Source organism: Anoplolepis gracilipes, chromosome 11 (assembly GCF_047496725.1).
Source record: "Anoplolepis gracilipes chromosome 11, ASM4749672v1, whole genome shotgun sequence".
In the NCBI taxonomy this organism is placed as follows: domain Eukaryota; kingdom Metazoa; phylum Arthropoda; class Insecta; order Hymenoptera; family Formicidae; genus Anoplolepis; species Anoplolepis gracilipes.
Genome location: NC_132980.1, coordinates 9,861,034 through 9,881,328, shown reverse-complemented (window position 1 = coordinate 9,881,328; position 20,295 = coordinate 9,861,034). Strand labels below are relative to the sequence as shown.

General features: G+C 36.9%; 3 protein-coding genes across 3 annotated transcripts; 1 reads left to right on the top strand and 2 right to left on the bottom strand.

The window, feature by feature from the left end:
• Positions 1 to 6,774: 6,774 nt before the first annotated feature.
• On the bottom strand, positions 6,775 to 9,882 carry LOC140670860 (uncharacterized). Its single transcript, XM_072901644.1, has 5 exons — positions 9,797 to 9,882; positions 9,622 to 9,697; positions 8,468 to 9,040; positions 7,918 to 8,101; positions 6,775 to 7,376 (listed from the first exon to the last, which is right to left on the bottom strand). The coding sequence occupies exons 1-5, from the start codon at positions 9,880 to 9,882 to the stop codon at positions 7,147 to 7,149; spliced, it is 1,149 nt and encodes a 382-aa protein (XP_072757745.1). The 3' UTR covers positions 6,775 to 7,146.
• A 752-nt stretch (positions 9,883 to 10,634) lies between these two features.
• Positions 10,635 to 11,899, bottom strand: LOC140670984 (uncharacterized). Its single transcript, XM_072901947.1, has one exon. It carries the CDS (start codon positions 11,622 to 11,624, stop codon positions 10,908 to 10,910), a length of 717 nt encoding a protein of 238 aa, XP_072758048.1. The 5' UTR covers positions 11,625 to 11,899; the 3' UTR covers positions 10,635 to 10,907.
• A 1,088-nt stretch (positions 11,900 to 12,987) lies between these two features.
• Positions 12,988 to 18,614, top strand: LOC140670859 (uncharacterized). Its single transcript, XM_072901643.1, has 5 exons — positions 12,988 to 13,125; positions 13,566 to 14,033; positions 16,881 to 17,162; positions 17,401 to 18,043; positions 18,395 to 18,614. Exons 1-5 carry the CDS (start codon positions 13,114 to 13,116, stop codon positions 18,535 to 18,537), a joined length of 1,548 nt encoding a protein of 515 aa, XP_072757744.1. The 5' UTR covers positions 12,988 to 13,113; the 3' UTR covers positions 18,538 to 18,614.
• The last annotated feature ends 1,681 nt before the right edge of the window (positions 18,615 to 20,295 follow it).

Sequence of the window (20,295 nt, the reverse complement as noted above, 5' to 3'; positions counted from 1 at the left end):
TAAAGAAGAGGAAGAATGTGCAGAGTGATGAGACAAGAGAAAGAGAAAGAAAGAGAGACGTGAAAAAAAAATAAAAGGAAGCACGTGGCGTTTAATATATTAGAGAAAGAGAGAGAGAGAGAGAGAGAGAGAGAGAGCGGATCGCGTGTCGATCTACAGAGTAATTTATATGTGCGTTAGTGATGTCTTCGTTGCAATGTCGATCGATCAAGTCGAGATTGCGAGCGCGAATTGTGCAACTAACGCAATTGTTTTGCTCCGGTGGCACAAAATTTTGCCCACAGGTATATATATGTATATATATACATATATATATATATATATATATATATATATATATATATATATATATATATAGACACACACATTCACATACTTTCGATACGTCAGAGATCACTCTCGATGTCCATTCAGGTTCCTTTTTGTAGCGGATTTTAGTAAACGTTATATATTGTATCATAAGTCGTTCTTTATTCTTAATATTTAAATTTAAAAAAATATATTAAAATGATTGATTATAGCAATTAACGATTCAAGGAAGATCAAGGAAATAGAGTCTTGTTTGACAAAGAGATTGTTCAACACGTTGTTGCAAAAGAAAAAAAAAAATATATATATATATATAAAATGTATATTTATCGAATAAAAATGCATATCTCGTTGAAGGAATTATATTTTGCGCAAATTGAGAAATGTGAGTGCTCTCCCTTTCTCTCTCTCTTTCTCTCTCTCTCTCTCTCTCTTTCTCTCTCTCTCTCTCCACTGGATGGACGTCGCGTTTATCTCTGACGAGCTTGACCATTACCGTACTAACGTTTTGTATTGTCGACAAGCTGCATAACTAAGTCTAGTGGCACTCTATAATTTCATATTCCATATTATCATGTTCTACTTGTACCTCTAGCGTTCTGTATATCTATGTAGCTCTACATCTGTCTGTATACTATATACATGCTATATATATACACTCTTATCTCTCAATGTATATATATGTACTGTACCCTATATCCTTTTTCTACCGTCTCTCCGAGACTCTTGATTTAATTATGCGCTTTTTTTTTCACACGTCGGCTCGTTAGAAAAGAAATACCTCACGTTACTGTGATATTTGCAATCGCGATCTTCACATTCAGAATTACAGCAATAATGTCTAGTATTAATATTTATAGCTTCAATCTTTCTGAGGTGATGAAATTTCATTCAGTAGATTTCTCTCTTTATTTTAATAATCGAGTGATGTTTAATTTTGCTTTTAAACATCGTAGTATATAAAAATTTTCGCGAATAAATATAGAAAATTTAGTAAAATAAATCTTTCCTTCGAGAGAGATTGAGGTTTCTCTTTTATTATCGAATTTTATATCCATTTCTTTTGGATTTATTTCAATTTCTCTTCTCCCCAATGACTTTTCTTCCAGCTCAAAAACTGATCATCGAACTATCGCTATGCTACTGCCTGTCGTCGTGTTCCCCCCTTCGCCATCTACTTCGAACGGCCTGCTACTACTACTACTACCACTACTACTACTACTATTACTACTACTACTACTACTACTACTACTACTACTACTACTACTACTACTACTACTACTACTACTACTACTACTACTACTACTATTACTATTATTACTACTACTGTTATTGTAATTCTACTATCGTCACTATTTTATTACTGTCACTTTTCAGCACGTGGATATTCACTGAGGCACTACTACATATGTCGCTATTGGCTCGATGTCAATATGACTATGCATGAGTTCGTAACAATGAGACACGCTAATCAAGCTTGCGTTGATTATGAAAAAACAAAAAACAAAAAAAAAAAAAAAAAACGAAAAATGTAATTTATAATTTTCTCTGTGATAATTTAATCCTTTTTTATGATATATTTATATATTTTCTCTAGTCTTTTTATAAAAGATATTTTTCAAACGGTATAAAATGGAAATTAATTAGATCATTAAAGTAGTAGCGTCGAATCAAGAACGACATGCAACGAGTGCCGCTGTAATTTCCGATTGCTGGACGAAATCTTTCTTCTGCATGATGCTGTTCTCTGTACATCATTGTGCTCCACATGATACACAGACACTCACACAAGCAGTACACTTGGAATGCATTTTCGAAATGTACAAGCTCAACGTCCGCGGCATCTTCATTGAAACAAAAGTATATAAATGACGGTCGGTCTATGGTTGATCAGTTGATTGCCTCCTAAAAATCATCGTATACGTGTGCTACGCGCGAAAGCTTCGTGTAGAGTTAAGCGTAGGCGAACGGATTTTCAGATTATGCGCTTTATCCACGACGGGAAACGAAACGTGACAAAACGTGGAAGACAAGCTCGAGCTTCTCCGATCGAGAGACTCGCGAGATAGTTTTCCGAGCGTTTTCCGGCGATATCGTTAATCGACGTTTAAAATTCGCACCGGGGAAGCATTGGTCACAGTACGTTAGATAAATTATATCATATAGAGCACGATAGTGCGCGATTTATCGCGAGATATATATATATATATATATATATATATATATAGTATGTGTATAAAGTCCCTGTATTTCAGTGTTCCGAAAAATTAGTAGAGAAAGAGAGCGACGATGGACACTAATGGTTAGTCAAATTAACGTAGTTTCTAAAGTATATAAATATAAGCAAGGCTAATCTGTTCTTTATTTCATCTGACAAGGAAGTCGGAGAGATCTCATTCTTTCGCGCGTGAGGGACGGTGTATTTTATCTCTTGTGGCGTATCGATAAATTCATTTCTGATTCATTCGAGGAGAAAAAAAAAACTGTGGCTGTATATACGTGACAGCTCAAGAATATTTTACAACATTCCATTTTGTTACATCATATACGTTACGTCTAAATAAAGAATAGTATCATAAATATTTTGAGGGAAAAAAAAAATGGTAAAGAGAGCCATGAATAATAAGTATACATTCCTTGTTTATGCTTCTCGATATTAATAAAATAAAAGTGCTCAGAAAATTAATAATAATTAACGTTTTACGAAAATAGAAAAATAATAATCGCACCCTTTTGTACTTAATACTTAAACTTCGACTGTGATAAAAATCAAAGGATAATTTTATTTCTTGAATATTGGTAAAGAATTTAGCGATATGCTGCAAATAATTTTACACGATGAGGCTAAAAAGTCGCGAAGAAGATTCGAAAAGCGTCGACTTTCTTCGATAGATTTTTCTAGTAGGCACTAGAAGTACTATATAATCGTTTATTAACGATGACAAGGTGACAAATCAAACTTGATATTTTCTCTCTCAATTATTCATATTTTAGAAGGAACTTTTCATGCAAAACATTCCTGCAGGCATGGAACGGTATTAAAAAATATTTGCAATATGCAACAATATTTTTCGAAAGTAAAATATAATAGCGATATTTCCATCAGTATTCATTGAATATCGCCGATAACAATAACGCGGTTTTTAATTATCGTCATTATTTATTACGATTTATATCATTTTTTAAAATTACATTCTTTGTACGACAAGGAATTTTTCTCAGCTTGACGATTCTTTTTTTATCAAGCTCGTCGCTGGCGAGTGAATTACATGCAGTGATAACGATTCATCTTTTTCCGGCATGATCGTATCTTTTGACGCGTCCGAAAAATCTGTCGTTAATTTTCGCGCCCGTATTTTAATTCTTTATCGTCATACGAAACGAATGACGATAAAGAATTAAAATACGGGCGCGAAAATTAACGACAGTATTATTTGAGAGAATGCAAGTGTGTGTGTGTGTGTGTGTGTGTGTGTGTGTGTGTGTGTGTGTGTGTGTGTGAGAGAGAGAGAGAGAGAGAGAGAGTTCTTTTTCGAGTCGCCTGTAGGATGATTAAAAGTTTTTTAGAAACGAGTACGAAGTCAATTGTTCATATGATTAACGTGCAACAAAAGAAAACGTGCGCGCCTTTCGACCATAGTCAATCGAAATCGTCGATACGTTATAATTAAGTCAGGGCGAGAAAATCACTCGAGGTAATTATATTCACACGCGCAAGTAGCGCTGTGGACCCTTCTAAGTATATATATATATATATATATATATATATATATATATATATATATATATATATATATATATTATATATATTATATATATATATATATATATTATATATATATATATATATATTATATATATATATATATATATATATATATATATATATATATATAGATACACGGACACGTACAGGTCATACTCGTAACACACATATATACGGGGAAAGGGAGATTATAATAATAAATATAGCAGAAATTATATAGAAAGAACACATTAAGAATAATAAATTTTATCGTCGCCCAGGTAAGTCGGTAGTTTTGCGAGATGTATAGCAAGAGAAGTATAATAATTAAGAAAAAAAAAGAGAGACTTATATATATATTATCCTTGATGGACCGTGCGATGCGCGTCGCTCTCTTTTATCCGGAAAATTCCGCAGGACCAGCCTCGAGAGATCGTTAATTGAGAATTCTCGAGAAACGGAAAGTATCACAAATCAAATTGCCGCAATTTTTATAAAATGAGATAATACACGTAGGACTCAATCGGTTTTCGCGAAAACCAATCGCGGTTTTCTTATTAATGACGGATTCTCATAATCCGGATACGACGCGCACGCCGGTCCGTGCATTTGATTTTTCGTTGATATTTAAGAGTATACCGCCCACACACGTGAATTTTCCAAGATACGCCGTTAGATCGAGAGAAAGCGAATGATGCAGACGAGCGTGGCACATCCGATTCATTAACGAGGGATGGAGACCATGTCGGAAAATTGTCTTTCTTTAACATACAACAGTTCCGTATACAAATTAAATGAAAAAACAAAGTATGTGACACCTTGCAGTGGATGTCGAGAGAATTTAATACAAATTTAATTAAATTGTAGAGTAATGGTTAACTAAATTATAAAGAAGAAATTTCCTTCTCTTCAAAATCGCTCGTTCACGAAATTCTAAATGGAACAACATGGACGGGTGACTTTCTGTCAAGGATATTTTTGCTGTCGCAAAGCATCACGAAGTTGAGAATTGATATATTAAGATGATTGGGAGAAATGGCACAGGTGATTGTTTCGAGTCTCAATTAGAGAAATTGTAATTGTTTCAATACTGCTCACGCGTAACTTTAAGTAAATATTTTATCTTTTGCAAAAAAAAAAAAAAAAAAAGAAAAGTATTCCGATTATTGCTATGTACAGTGACGACGAAATGAAATGAATCGCGATGAAATGTTCATAGTAGTTTACGCCTATTCCGTTTTTCACATAATTTTCGCTCCAGTTGATACATACATATATTGTGAAGTATAAATTGGATCACTTTGAAAGTTGCACCGATTAATAAAATTAGCTGTTCAGGGCATTTCAATCGCAAATTTTATTGGGCCGTGTAACTTTTAAGGCTCATGAATATTCGACGGAAATATTACAGCACAAGCAGCGTCCACAGGTACAAATACATATGTATCCGTCAGAAATGAACTAGATATACTTTGAAATACATCTTCTAATTTACATATTAAACATTGCATTCACTGATGTAGCATATCGGAAGAGGGGGAAAGGGGACAGGGAGAATAAATAGAAATCGAGGAAATTATGAACAGATAGTAAGTAAAAAAAAAAGTAAAGTACACGCGCGACGAGGATCGGAGGGTATCGATCATCCGAGCTTCTCGAAGTCAATGCGTTTGACGTCTAGAACAAGTGTGTTATATATAAATATGAACATTATAAATACATATTAAAATTTAGATTTATATATATATATAAATATATATGTAAAAGAGAATGTTATATATAGAGACAGAAAGGTAACAGGACGGGGCCTGCAGAGGCACAGAGAGACAGAGAGAGAGAAAGAGAGAGAGAGAGAGAGAGAGAGAGAGAGAGAGAGAAAAAGAGAGATATCGATTATATTATTACAACACTTTCTTCACACAAACGTTGCTATTAATATACTTTTATTGTATTATTATTATCGTTACATTATTATTGTCATTGTAACATTATTATTATCTCTCGAGCGAGATCAAATAGGATCGACAATCTTATTATAGCTGTCTGTCACTTTCGTTATCCGGATGAACATTGCGATCGACAAGCGTGACAGATGATTAGCATGTGCGAGAAGTGGATATAGTTGCAATATCGATCAGCTGTAATTAATTTCGGACGAGTGTGCGCGGAATTCCTCGAGATTCGTCCTGCCGTGATGATGAATTATTACACGATTCACTTCGAGCTTAAATCGTCCGTACAAATGGCAGTCGCGCGGCTACTTGTGTGATTACAACAGTTCTTCTCGGTGAAATTGTCGAATAAAAAAAATCGGATCAATCAAGAAAACAGAATCTTCTGATTAACGCGTAGCCATCTGATATCAAGTAAATCAGTTGCATTGCGTTTTCGAGTGTCCTCCGAGAACATCGCCAACTGCTTTACTCAGATGTATTTCAATCAAAGTAATTTAGAATTCGAGGTGAACTTTTAAGTGAAATTTTAACGCATTTTCCAATGTTGCGTAAATTGTCTGGTCTGAAATTTTCTGAATGTAGTCGAGATGTTAGGAATATATGATTTGTTCTAACTGACACATATCGTGTATGCACAATCTAAAGTTACGTATTTGATGATTTCATCATCGAATCTTACATTAACTATTAATCAATTCTCCCTGATATAGGTTCTCATTACTCGCGACTGTATAAGAAGCTGCGATACTTTTTAAGGATTTTACTGTTTAATTTTTTTATCTCATTTTATGTATAACTTAGTATTATATTTTATGCGCCAATAAATACTATCAAAGTATTTTTACTAGTATATGACAGGTGACAACGGCAGCGACGGCGACGATGATGCTGATTTTAATTATCCTTATCCTTAGTATCGATTATTATATACGCGTATATCATACTTCGTTATGTATTGTCCGATAACATCCCGCATTATTTTGTAAAGAAGAATAAAAATATCTTGACACATAAAAAAAAAAAACCCAAGAAAAACAGCCCGATTTAATCTGCTTATTTCATCTGAGATTTTTATTTCAGATTTTTCGCTCCATGAAAATCGTCGTATCTCTCCCGAGGATATGTATTCTGTCGTATTCACAGAACGTTGTAAGCGACGTAATGAAGGGACACCGGTGACGCGTATCTGATGAAACTCGAATGCGACGAACTCAGTGGAATTACACTCAATGGTGCGATCGTATTGACAGTGACAACTTGTTCATTCGCTCGTTGCGTCTGTTGTTCCTTCGGGGTTGCCACCTGATTGCCAGAAATTGCCGTGCTCTTCAAAATCGTTGATGCTGGCGTGATCACACCGGAAATGCCTGCGGGGAAGAACCGACAATTATTCCTGATAACTCGCGAATTCTATTAATTCAAGCGTTAAACTTACTACAATGTACCCACTCGATCGTGTTAATCAGAGTATCAATTTACACAAGATATTATCAAACAAACGAGTTTGCGAACCAGTCGCGATCAGAGAAGAGTGACCTCAGACCAGGTTCTCGGTCCCGGAAATACGACGACCTTCGGCAGAAGGGCGAGAAAAATGAGAGAAAATTGATCTCAAAATTATTCTCTGCATCATATGCAATTGAACTTTTTTTTTCAACGGAAAAAATAATTTTAGTACAATATTGCATACGTAGATTCTCATCGTGTCAAATTTTCAAATTAATCCGATTCTAATTATGCCGATAATCAAAATACATATTTATACAGCGAACCGTGTCGAACGATTATACGTGAGAATTTCAACGTGTTTGTTAAAAAATAATTCATGATAATTTAATGTCTAATAAGATCAGTGCAGCGGAAAGATTGAATTAATAAAAGGTAAAGGCAAGTTATAATCCTAACGACCTTGATCGACCGACGACTCCGGTATCGCGGACGGCTCGATCTCGTAAATTCCATGGGAGATGCGGAATATCGGTACCGCGTTTCCTCCCGATGTTTGAGGTAGCAGCAGGCGAGAGGAAATTAATGGAATCGCCGGGATGTTTGCACCGCCGACAATTTCCTCCGTCACTTTTCCGGTGGATTCCTGTTGACCATTTTTGAGAAGAGCAATGAGGAATTTCGGGACAAGAATATTTCGTGAAATTTCGAAACGCTGGTAGTTTGGATATTCCGTTAACAATCTTGTCCGAGAATTTACGAAAATTTTATATCAAGCAATCGAATTCTTTCTATTATCAAAAAAATTTATAAAAAAAGATAGCTCTTTTTTTAATCTAATATTTGTTAAGTATATTTAAAGCAGTATTTTAAGAAAAGAATTTTGAGAGAACGGAAAACACAGATTCTAAGACTAAATAAATAATTTATGTGCGTAAAGATATAATTATCGCTTTCGCAAAAAGTACTTTTTAGAGATTGCGACAAATTTTTTTTTACATAATCAACGTACCTCGCGAATATCTTGCGAGTTCTTCTCGCTCGTTTTATCGACGCCGCTTCTGGAAGCAACTGCTTGCAGACTCTCGTCGTCGTCCTTTTTCGGCTCGACCTTCTCCGCGTTCTCCTTCTGCGGAAGTTTCACTAACTTCGCTTCCAATTGTTCTTGCGTTTTGCCGAGATTCGCATCACCTTGATTGCTCTCGAGCTTCCTTTCTTGCGCGTTCTCCTGATTCTGACTCTGTTCGGCCCGTCGCGTTGCCAGTTCCAGGGCCTGAAGATGTGCCGTGCGCGCCGCCATCACTTCCGGCGTGTCCTGGACCGGAAGCGGAGCCTGCGGGAGATTCGTGGCGAACACCCGGAACCCGTTCTCGCCGTCGGCGACGTATTGCGCCGTCTGGATCGCGCCGGTTTCGTCGACATAGCTGTAAGTGCCTCTAGTCGCACCGTTGGACGTCCTGACCTCCGACCTGGCCGACCCTGGCGCGCTATACCCGAAACTGTACTGGCCCAGGCTGTCCTGATAGCCAAGGAACACCGCCGGCTTGGCGTAGCCGGCGGCGATAAAGCAGTAAACAAGGAAAAGCTGAAAACGTGTGTCAAGTCAGCTTATGATTATAATTTTATAGAGATTTGCATAACTCGCTACATTGCAGTTTATACGATCCTGTCTTTATCGCAGATTTACGGGAGGTGTTAGGTATTTAGGATTAGTATCGTCGGATGATGTTACAACGAGGTGAGTATCAGCGGTTTACTTCGAGAGCGGCGTAAATTGAAACCTCATTGTGTCTTGCATAAAGTTCTGCCCCATTTATTATTTATTATCTAGATTTTTAAAATAAAAATTCTTACCCCTCTTGTGTAATTTTTAACACCGTAGAAATTATATAATAATCTAGCTATAGACAGAATGTAAAGCCTGGATTCGTCGCTCTTATCAAACAGATATTTGTATAATGAGATAAAAATTGCACGACACAAGGGGGAGGGGGGGGGGGGAGGCGAGAAGCGGAATCTCTTTGGCCGAATAATTTATATCACGGGCGACTTTTGTTAGAGATAATCCTGCAGTCACGAAACCCACGTAAGACCACCAACGCGACGCGTAATTTTGCGAAATTGATAGGTCTTCCCACGTCCAAAATCGACAGGACGAGCACTTACGGACACGATCTTCATAGCGGTTGTATCGACGGCGCGTCGATTGTATATCCTCGATTCCGACACGCAGCCAGGACACCTTTATATACGCGATGGCGTGCGACCAGCCACACCCTGAGGCGACGCGTGGTCCTCTTCTTCCTCTCGCGAAGAAAAATTCGTGAAGCTAACGAGGAACGCAGCGAAAACTGGTCGCGCGAGTGTATCTTCGAGGTCGCGATCGTCGGAATCCGGCTTCGCGACAGAGAGATGTCTGGTTTCCATCAGGCGCCTTTTTTCCGAGCCAGGATCCGCTTCGCTTACGCCAAGGTCGCGCGTAATCTTGCGATCGTTATCGCAAGGGAAGGGGAGGGTACCGAGCGGAATTGCAAAGAGGAGGATTATTAGGGACTCTAATTTATCGCCCGTTTATATCCTCCTTCGTTCGGTCGCTTAGGGGTGCGGAATCTCTTGACTGGTTTGCGAGAATCGGTTAAGTCTACATGATCGTACGGAGACTGCGAGATGAGATGTGGAATATTTTATTGCCGTCTTGCTATTTGAGTTTTGTCGAGACGAGTCGAATGCTTGAGCCGCAAAATATTGTACATGCAAGAGATAAACGTTTTATTTTATATTCATTGCGGAATAACAATTTTTTTACAATCTTTTACGTGATATAATAGTTTTGTATAAATATATTTTCTGCTTTTATAAATCTATATAGAATACCCCCATCGTCTTGGGATGAAAATAATTATCTTACATACAAGGGATAAATAACTATTCTATATTCTTATTTAATCTTTTTTATTCTTTTTAATAGAAGCATTTTTTACATTTTAAATTCTATTATGTAATTGTTTATTATATAAAACTTTTTCTTTCGCTTTTACGTATTGTGTGCTAACATAGAATATTTTAATATTAAATCATCCATAATAAATCTTTAGTTATATAAATAATAATTTCTTTTTGTAATCATGATTATTCGTCATATAACTTTATATATTCCTTTTTTAATAAATTACAAAAATCAAGTCTTGCTGTAATTGTATCTTTTTAGCAAAAAAGATTTATTGAAAAAATGCAATTTTTTTATAAACTTACTTTTTATTAATAAACATATATATCATATATTGAGTAAAATGCGCCACAATAGATCTTTTGTTAAAAATGATGCAACAAGAAAGAGATAGAAGAGAGTAACTATGCATAATCCATTACTATTTGACATGCAATTAGTCGACACATAATAATAAGCTATAAAATATATCTTCTCCAAAAGAGTGCTTCAGGCAAATCCCTTCTTAGTAAGTCAATCTACCGTAGGCGAGAGCTGGACCCGCGACCGCCAGAGCGTTTACAGATTTTACATCGTTCACCGGATTCTGATCGCTACGAGTCACCACCGTTTCCGGCACTGCCACGGACCTGCCATCGAGACCGACGGGTACCAAAGCGGCGACGACACCGTTGCCGAGCACCAACGGCACCGCGGAACCCTCCACGAGTCGCGCGAGAGGGTCGCCGGGTTTCAGGTTGATCATTTCGCGTGCGACTTCCGGTCTATGCAAAGCTCTGCCATTAGAATCGATCACCGTGTCAGTGAGTCTCACGTCGCTGGTTTCCAATGAATCCAAAGCGCTATCGGATCTCGCAGCCTCGCTTGCCAGCTTGATGTGCTCGTTGACATGTGCGGCCACGTGGGCCGCCTTGGCTGCCACGACTTCCGGGGTGTCTACGACCCTACCGTCGACGCCGAGTGGTGCACTGTCGCTGACAAGTCGGGACGATTCTCGTTCTTGCGATTCAACCGATCTCTCAGCCTCGTTTGCCGAAGTCGACCTCCACTCGTCCAGGTGCGCGACTGAATCTTTTGGACTGTCCAGCGTCTGCCCGCGGCTGGTACCGACTTGCGTACCGGGTCTCAAGGATGTCGTATACGTCAACGGTATGGACAGAAAAGCGGGCTTGGCCGAGACCAGACTGATCAGGCCCAGCATCACGATCGCGAAGCGTCTCATATCTTTCTCGCGGTATCCAGAACACCGGAAGCAACGGTCTTGTCAACACAATCAACGAAAGAGGAATAATGCAATGTCAAGCAGGATGCACTAGATGCTGCTTTTATAGCCCTGCTAGATCACGTAATAGAACGATCGATAGAGACGATTGCGGGACGACGCGAAGGGAGAAGACCTAGAACCGCCTGAGAAACAGAAAGCTGCATGTGGTGATCGGTCACTTCCGTTTCTCTAGAGCAAGGTAAGCCTGTTTGTAAAGCGAGAGCTTACGGCGGGATGGCGGGAGACGACGGTGGGATGAAACGGAGAGGGATTTTCTTTCTTACGAGGTCGGGAAGACACACGATCCCGTTTCCATTTCTCCGCCAGATCGGCCGCGGTCTACAAGGTCGCACTTGCGACGTAAAGACTGAGTCGATCGCGTAATCAGTTCTAGAAGCGGGTTTATTATTGTTTTTATTCGATTAGGTAAGGATACCTTTCTATCTGCCTACCTACTTGTCTGTTTACTGTATTACTTAATTCTTGATTAGTCCGATGTCAAAATGAATTCGTCAATCTTTTTGCGCTTGTTGTATTTCACAGAAACTTTTAAGTGGCATAGTGTATTTATAGATTTTAGAATTCACGTGATTTTTTCCCCAGATAAATATATAAAAAGTAAAATTAAAGATCCTATTAAGCAAGCAACAAGTTACGGTGTTTGTTTTGTTTATAAAGTTAAAAAATTTATCTCGCGTAAAAAATTGAATTAATTCGTACTTTTTTTATAATTAGACTTAAAAGTAATTTCTATTTTTCAAAAAAAAAAAAAAAATTTTTTAAATCATTGACATACTTATGTATGTATTTTATAATAAACGTGAATTTTTAAATACTTTTTGAATTAAGATTACATGATAGTTGCAAATTTTGCAAGTTTCGATGTAGAATTGTCATGAAACTTTTATTGTTTCTCTGATGACAATATTTTAATTAATATAAATTTAAATAGAGAATTCTTCTTCATCAAATAGTTACATTACAAGCCAAAAGACAAAGAATTATATATTTACGTCAATAATTAAATTCAAAACGTATCGAAAAAAATCGTCGACAAATTGGCGATGCCAAAAAAAAAAAAAAGCGAGCATAACGAATCGCCCAATCGATCGTTTCTACGCAGATTCGATCAATCTAGTTGAAAGGAGGAGAGACCATTTTAGGTGAACGTCGTGTGAGGGTCGCGAGTGCCGACAAAGGTGATGCTAATCGCGATTACATGAACGAAAGCGAGACAACGATGGACGTCAATGTCAAATGTATATTACACTGTATGGGCATACGTCGCGATGAACGTATCCTGGTAAGACGAAGCGTTCGGCACAAAGCCTCTTTTTCCGACGGAGTATATATAGCGGCATTGGACAGGGTGCAGGGCATATTATCCAAGCACCTTGGCGAGTACTGATCAGTAGCGCTAAAAAGGAGCTAAGCTATTTCGTTCAACATGAAGATTTTCGTGAGTATTACTCAAAGATTTAAATTCTGAAAATATTACGAAAATATACTTTCTTTATATGATCTTATATAATCTCGTAATATAATTTTATATAAAAAATATATATTATTGGGCCTGCGATAAAACTAAAGAGGCGACAGACGAAAATTAATGTCTTCAAATGCTACCGCTATCTTTTATTTAAAACGCTCGGATTATATCAATAGATATTCTTCTTGTAATAAATCAAACATAAACGACTTGAAATTAATGTGTATTAATTTTTAATATGTATAATATAGTTTCGTTAGGATTAAACAATGATCAAACGGTTTCTTTCTTAGAACGTGCTTAAATATTTTCAGAAGAGATGTGAAGAAAATATAAAGTTTATTATGAAAAAATGTATTAATATTAAAAAAAATATACATATAAAATATATCTGATGATACACTTTCCAGATCGTTCTTTCTGCCGTTCTGGCTTGTGCCTTCGCTGATTCATCAGTGATTTACACCAAGCTGGTACCCGGCGCACCGATTGGCCTGGACGGCCGGGTAGTGGACACCGCGGAAGTCGCGTTGGCCAAGGCCGAGCACGCGGCCGCTCACGTCAACGAGAGGATCAATCTTGCCCAGGAAGCCGTCAAATCGGCCAATTTACTCGCTTACATCGCGCCGTCGAACGTGGCCGTGATCGGCAGAGCTCAGCTTGTGGAACCGGTCCCGGTGGCGACAAAGCTGGTACCCGGTGCGCCGATAGGGCTCGACGGGCGCGTCGTGGACACGCCGGAAGTGGCCCTCGCCAAGGCGGAACACGCAGCGGCGCACGTCAACGAGAAACTCAGCCACGAGGTCGCGAGATCGGCCGTTTACGAACAGCCGCTCGTTGTCCTGAATCACAATGTGCCGCTCGCTCGTCTTTATCTTCACTGAATTAAACTTGGTAATAATACATGATAACATTGGATGCAAATAAATTTGGACAATCTTGGGATGGCGTAATTCTTTGAGTATTTTATTTCCATTATTGCTCCCCTTTTGTATGTAAAAAAATTAGAGCCAGAGGGTGACTTATTCTGTGACATGTAGGAAGTTCTAAATTAATATTCTTTTCCACAGAATGTATTTAGTTTATTTTTTTATAATATTGTTAATTGTGAAGGAAATATTTCATGCGCAAAAAAAATTATTTAAAAAATTCGTAATTTTTCATTAAAAATATAATTACAGATATAAATAGTATAAATAATTATACATATAAAAATTATATAAATATATTATTATAAATACCTTTCTAAAATTTAAAGCTCTCTACATTTATTTTTTAAACAATCATGCTTTTATCTTTGTCATATTTATAACAAAACTATACGTATAATAGTATAATGTCGACAAAAAAGAATGTATATCTAGACCATAGTTAGCTGGATTTAAATATTTAAAAATTATTTTAATTAAAAAAAAAAAAAAAGCAACATTTTTTTATATGACGGTCTTGTAGTCATTTGCACGAAATTTATGCGGAGCTGTCAAAGTAATAAAGTATTAAAGACACGATGACGGGTTAATCTCAAGAAAGATCGACTGTTCGCACCACAATAAAACGTCGCAATAATCGATTCACGAAATGCAATCATTTCGAAATGTGTCTTTTACAGATTTAGCAAGTAAATTCGTTGTCCGTGAAAATTATTATTAACACCCTCGTCATTTTCATAAACTTTTCATTTAAACTCATTAATCTGTCGAAATTTGTATGTACCACACTAAAAAAAAATGATCTTGTAACTTGAATAAAAATGTTCTAGGTGTAAAAAATTAACTGAAACAGATAAATTATTAGCAAATACTGTGATACTGCATATATTTTGCACTTGATCAATTTAAATGATAGAGACAGAATTTATATCTGTACTATTAGTGTAATTTAGACAGAACATTTTTCTGTGGTATCTATTTTGTTAAGAACAATTATATTTGTGATTAATATTTGGCAATGGGGGATCTAAATTTTCTAGAGGTATTGCTTGAATATTGTTGCTATAAATTCTGTACGTGACAAACAATATTCTAACAGATACAAAAAGTAGCGATAAATTTTAATCGAGACATCTAGAAATCTATCTACATTAGCAAAATATTTTTTTGAGTGCATGATTAATATGTTACAGCGAACGATTCTTGTAACAGTTTATGCTACCATTATGTTACCAATCATATGTAATTCGCCAATAACAATGACATAACCATAGAGAGACGACGACGATAATAAACTCGTTGCGCACGATTTTTGGCCATTTCTCGAATGATTGATTTTTTAGGTCACCCTACAGACGTTATATGATTTATGTAACATTGACGGCAACACCATCGTATACAATCATTAAATTTAAAGTAACTAAATTTGAAAAGTATCGTTGCTCTGCTTTTTCGTGGTTACACACATGTTACTTTCTTTTTCTTACTTAACGATTACGCGACACTCGCGTTTCACCGAATAGCACAGTGCGAGAAATTTGCCCAATCAAAGTCAGCAAAAATATTCTATCAGCTTTGCGGTAAGCTTTGCCCCGCGATGGCTATTCCGTGCAATAACAGTCACACTGTCACTTTCGTAACATCGATATTCCTTGTTCGTCGAACAAACGACTATGGGGTGGCCGCAACAAATCACTCGCCGATCCGATCGAGCGCGACGACGCAGATTGATAAGCCGTGTGATAGTGAAATAATAACGGTGGCTGTTAATGAGCGAAACGGCGAGGAAAGGCGCGGCCTCTCGTACCGATGACAATAACGCGTCACCTTGCTTGTTCGCATTTACTTGCTGGTGCACTTTGTAACGCGAGTTTTTATGTCGCACGATGTCAAAGGTGTTTATGCGACACACCTATTGCATACGCCATGCTAAGATCTATTCAACACATAATCGATATATATATACTATATAACATACCTTTATAAAAGATATTAAAATTATCTCTGGATACCCTTTCTATAAAATGTATTGAAATATTATGTAAAGTGAAATTAGAATATTTTAACTTTAAAGATTGCAGTTAAATATTTATATGACGAATATGTTTGAAGATATTTTATATATATATATATATATATATATATATATATATATATATATGCAGAGATCCGTATAAGCTATAAATGTACTGCAGTGATGCATTTTGTATCACGGGAATGCATTCTGAATGTACTTTGTCCTTCGACTTTGAGTCCTTCAAATCGTTTGCTCAGGGCTGGTAAGTCGTTTAGCGTTCACGCACGCCTTTGTTGTTTCTCAATATCGAGATCCATTCTATCAGTGGACGCGATTTAATCAAGCTCGAATTGGAATCGAAGTGAAAAGTAGATGTTCCTTTGGTCAATAACGCGATAAACACATTGAAACATTAATACAATACATATGTATGCGTGATTAAATCGCTGCCGCAGAATCTTGATCTACGCGAAAAAAGAAGAAATATGGTTAAAAAAAAAAGAGATAGGTATCTTTCGACGTGTTAATTCCGTGAATGAAAATTCCCGACCTGTCAATGTCGAGAGATCGCTGGCAATTTCCAGCCTGTCAATCGAGATGCAATCGAGTGCATCATTAGCTGCCGCGATACATTTCTGATCACGAGTGCAGGAACCGCGTTCAAATGTTAAGGTCACCAATGGCAAAAGAAAGAGAAAGAGAGAGAGAGAGAGAGAGAGAGAGAGAGAGAGAGAGAGAGAGAGAGAGAAAGAAATGAAAGAAGGAGAGAGCCCTCCCTTTTTCCATCCGCGAGCAAACATCCCGGGTTAGCCGATCACCTCTTTGACTCCCTCCAGGTTCCCGGTAATCGGTCCACTTGGGAGGGGACGGACGAACGCGACTATAAATGGTACCGACTGGCCGTTCTCCAGAAACATAAAACGCCGAACCAACGTCCGGCCCGGGTCCCTCAGTCCTGGGAGCGAATACTGACACAACAGGCAGCGCTCCTTTTTTTATCAGGAAGAAGGTGTGGGAGTTCAGTGAAGGATACACGCCCCTCGATCATCATGAAAGGCCTGGTGAGTGATCTCGGGATAAAGGAAAGTGAAAGGTTGATAAAAAATAATCGAGAAATGTCGATCGTGCAATTTGATAATTCGATAAGCAACGACGAAGGTTCAACTATCGATTGTGCGTTAGCGTTGAAAATTATTAAAATAAATTTAGAAATTTAGAAATTAAAAAAATAACTAGAAAGATACTATTTTTTACATTAAATACGTATCATTATATTTTTTTCAATCTTCCTTCTTTTAGATTTTCCTGCTCGCTACGGCAGTGACCTGTAGAGCCGCGTACGTCGGTCCATCCTCGTACGGCAATCCCTTGGTCCACCCCCAGCACCAACAGATCTCCCCGAGTTACGCGCCACCGGCTCCGGTCGGCGAGGACGGTAACGTCATCGACACGCCGGAAGTGGCGCAGGCGAAGGCCGCACACTTTGCCGAATTTGCGAGGGCCGCCGCCCGAGCGGCCCAGGACGAGAAGGCTCAGCAACAGCCGTCCGGTTACAACCCGCACATCTCGTCGCCGATCTACAGCTACGCAACGTCCGTTCAACCTACGGCGGTGCCCTATCAGAGACAAGCCAGCAATTATCAGCGGCCTACACCGATTTATCAGACGGCGAATCACGTTCCGGCGCCGCCAGTTTACTCGCCGCTCAACTATCAGCAACTCCAACAATACGACGCCCGAGCAAACTTCGTGGACCAGAAGGGTTACGCGTTACCCGCCAAGACCACTACCTTCGTGCCGGCGCCATTGGCCGAGGACGGGACGGTCATAGACACACCGGAAGTGGCGGCCCTGAAAGCTGCCCGACTGGCCGAGCTCGCCGATGCCGAAGCTCGGGCCTACCAGCACGCGAACGCTCATCCAGATGAGAACCAGGGTCAAGGTAAGTCGAGGGAGGACCGATGACTCTCTGCGTGGGTCGCGTAAGACGTAGGGCGTGGATAAGATCTTTCTCGCAGCAGTAACGAGATTTCAAAGTCCAATAGCTCGAGAAAATCTCTCGCAAAAACAGGTTGTTAAAGATCGAAAAGTTTCGGACTTTTATCATGGAAATATAAATACAACAAATTAAATATAATAAATCAGTCGAAATAATGTAATAAATCTTAATAATGTTAAAGACTATTTTATTGTATGAAAATTTAATTACTTCTGTTGATTATATTCGAGCATTCTATTTTGAAATCCCCAAGTGCTTTCTATACGACATTTTATTTATTATGTGTGATTTCAGCTTATTCCGGATATGGTGCTTCCCGAGAATTTCCAGGATCCTCGTACCCTGGGACTCAGCCTTACGCCACGCAACAAGCGTATCCGTCGTCGGGTTACCAGCCTCGTCATTATCAGTCCCAGCAATTGATAGGATCTTATTGAATTTGACGAATCGATCGATTAACACGCTTCGGAATCTGTACATATTCTAGATTAATAAATTGTTTTCCTCTTCTCTACGAACTTTTATTTTATTTTAGATTCACCTTTTTAATTCACGATTTTTTTATATTCATCGCAAACCTTGTATTGTGCATTTTCTTTAAATACCTAATAATTGTGATATATGTATAAAGACTGCTGAATAAAAAGATGATTTGATGGAAGGATGAACTTTAACTTTTGTTTCTTCATTCTCTTCCTTATTATTTTTTAGTATAAAATTATTTTTATTTGGAAAGATTTGAAAAACGAATACTTTTAGTTAAATTATATTAAATTTTATATCTGTTTTCTGTTTTTTTTTTTTTTTTTTGTAAATTGATGAGCGATATAAATCGTAATTATTATTATCATAAACTAATAAAAAACATTTCATAATTTACATACAACAATAATTACAAAATAATATAGTAACTGGTATTATTAATTAAAATAGTCTATTAAAGTGAAATAAAATTTTAAAAATAATAATTTATAAGAAATTTCTTAAATGAAACTAATAACATTAAGGAGAAAGCGATAGGAATCAGCGCAGGATGTAAGGGTAAGTAAAAACTCAAGTTTTTAAAAATAAAAATTTGAACGTTTCCATCTTCAGCAATACAACATACAAATATATAATATATAACGATATGTAATACATTAAAATATTTAAAAGTACGTAGACACGCAAAATGTAATAAATTTCTTACTGGCTTCAAACTTTACAAACAAAAATGTCGAATGCGCGCTCAAATGCACTTCTCCATGTAACGCTATAGTGGAAAAATTGAAGAAAAAAAACAATAGGAACCAGAAAGAAACTCATTACAAATCTCAAACGCAAAATATAATTATGACAAAGCACATACAACCGTCGTTCAACGCATCGGACGCACAAATGAAAATAACAAAGTCGGACGCTGTTTAAATAAAATTTTATTCACGTCTATTTCTCAGTTTTACATATTGTGTCTACACAACGTAATTTAACTATGCAGAGTTAAAATGCTTTTCTTTACCATATTCAATCCGTAAGAATATTAATCCAGAGTTGTACACAGAAAAAAAAATATTTTAATTTTGACAATATCTTTGGTTTTAAAATGTAAATCTTGAAATGAAATTATATTGCGTTAAACAAAGAAAATTTGCTTGAATAAAAACATTTTATATAGTTCAACCGCGAAAAATATATTCTTCTCATCGAAGAATAATTTTTCTTGAATGAAAAGGAAAAAATGTTGGATAGAAAATAACACATGTTCAAATCGAAGATTTTAATTTTCTTAGAATTAAAATAATTATTATATTCTTGAAATGACAATTATAGTATATTGAAATAAGATTATAATATTGTTGAAATTTAAAAAGTTAAGATTTTCAAATTCTTCTAAGAAAATTATTGTATAAACGCATTCATATAAGTATATAAATTTTGATTTGACACTTACTTTTTTCTGTGTACACAATTTAATTATGTAATTTAATTATGTAGAACTAAAATGCTTTTCCTTACCATATTCCATAAGAATATTAATCCAGAGTTGTAAAAATGCGTCGAGAGAACGTATACAAATATTTAATTAAGTTGTACAAATGTAAAGCGTATTTTATTTTAGTAATTTTATTATAGTTCCTTTTATAATTAATTCTGATATTGAAAAATAGAGAGAAAGATTATTATTGAGAAATTGAAATAAAGCAAATCAACTTGAT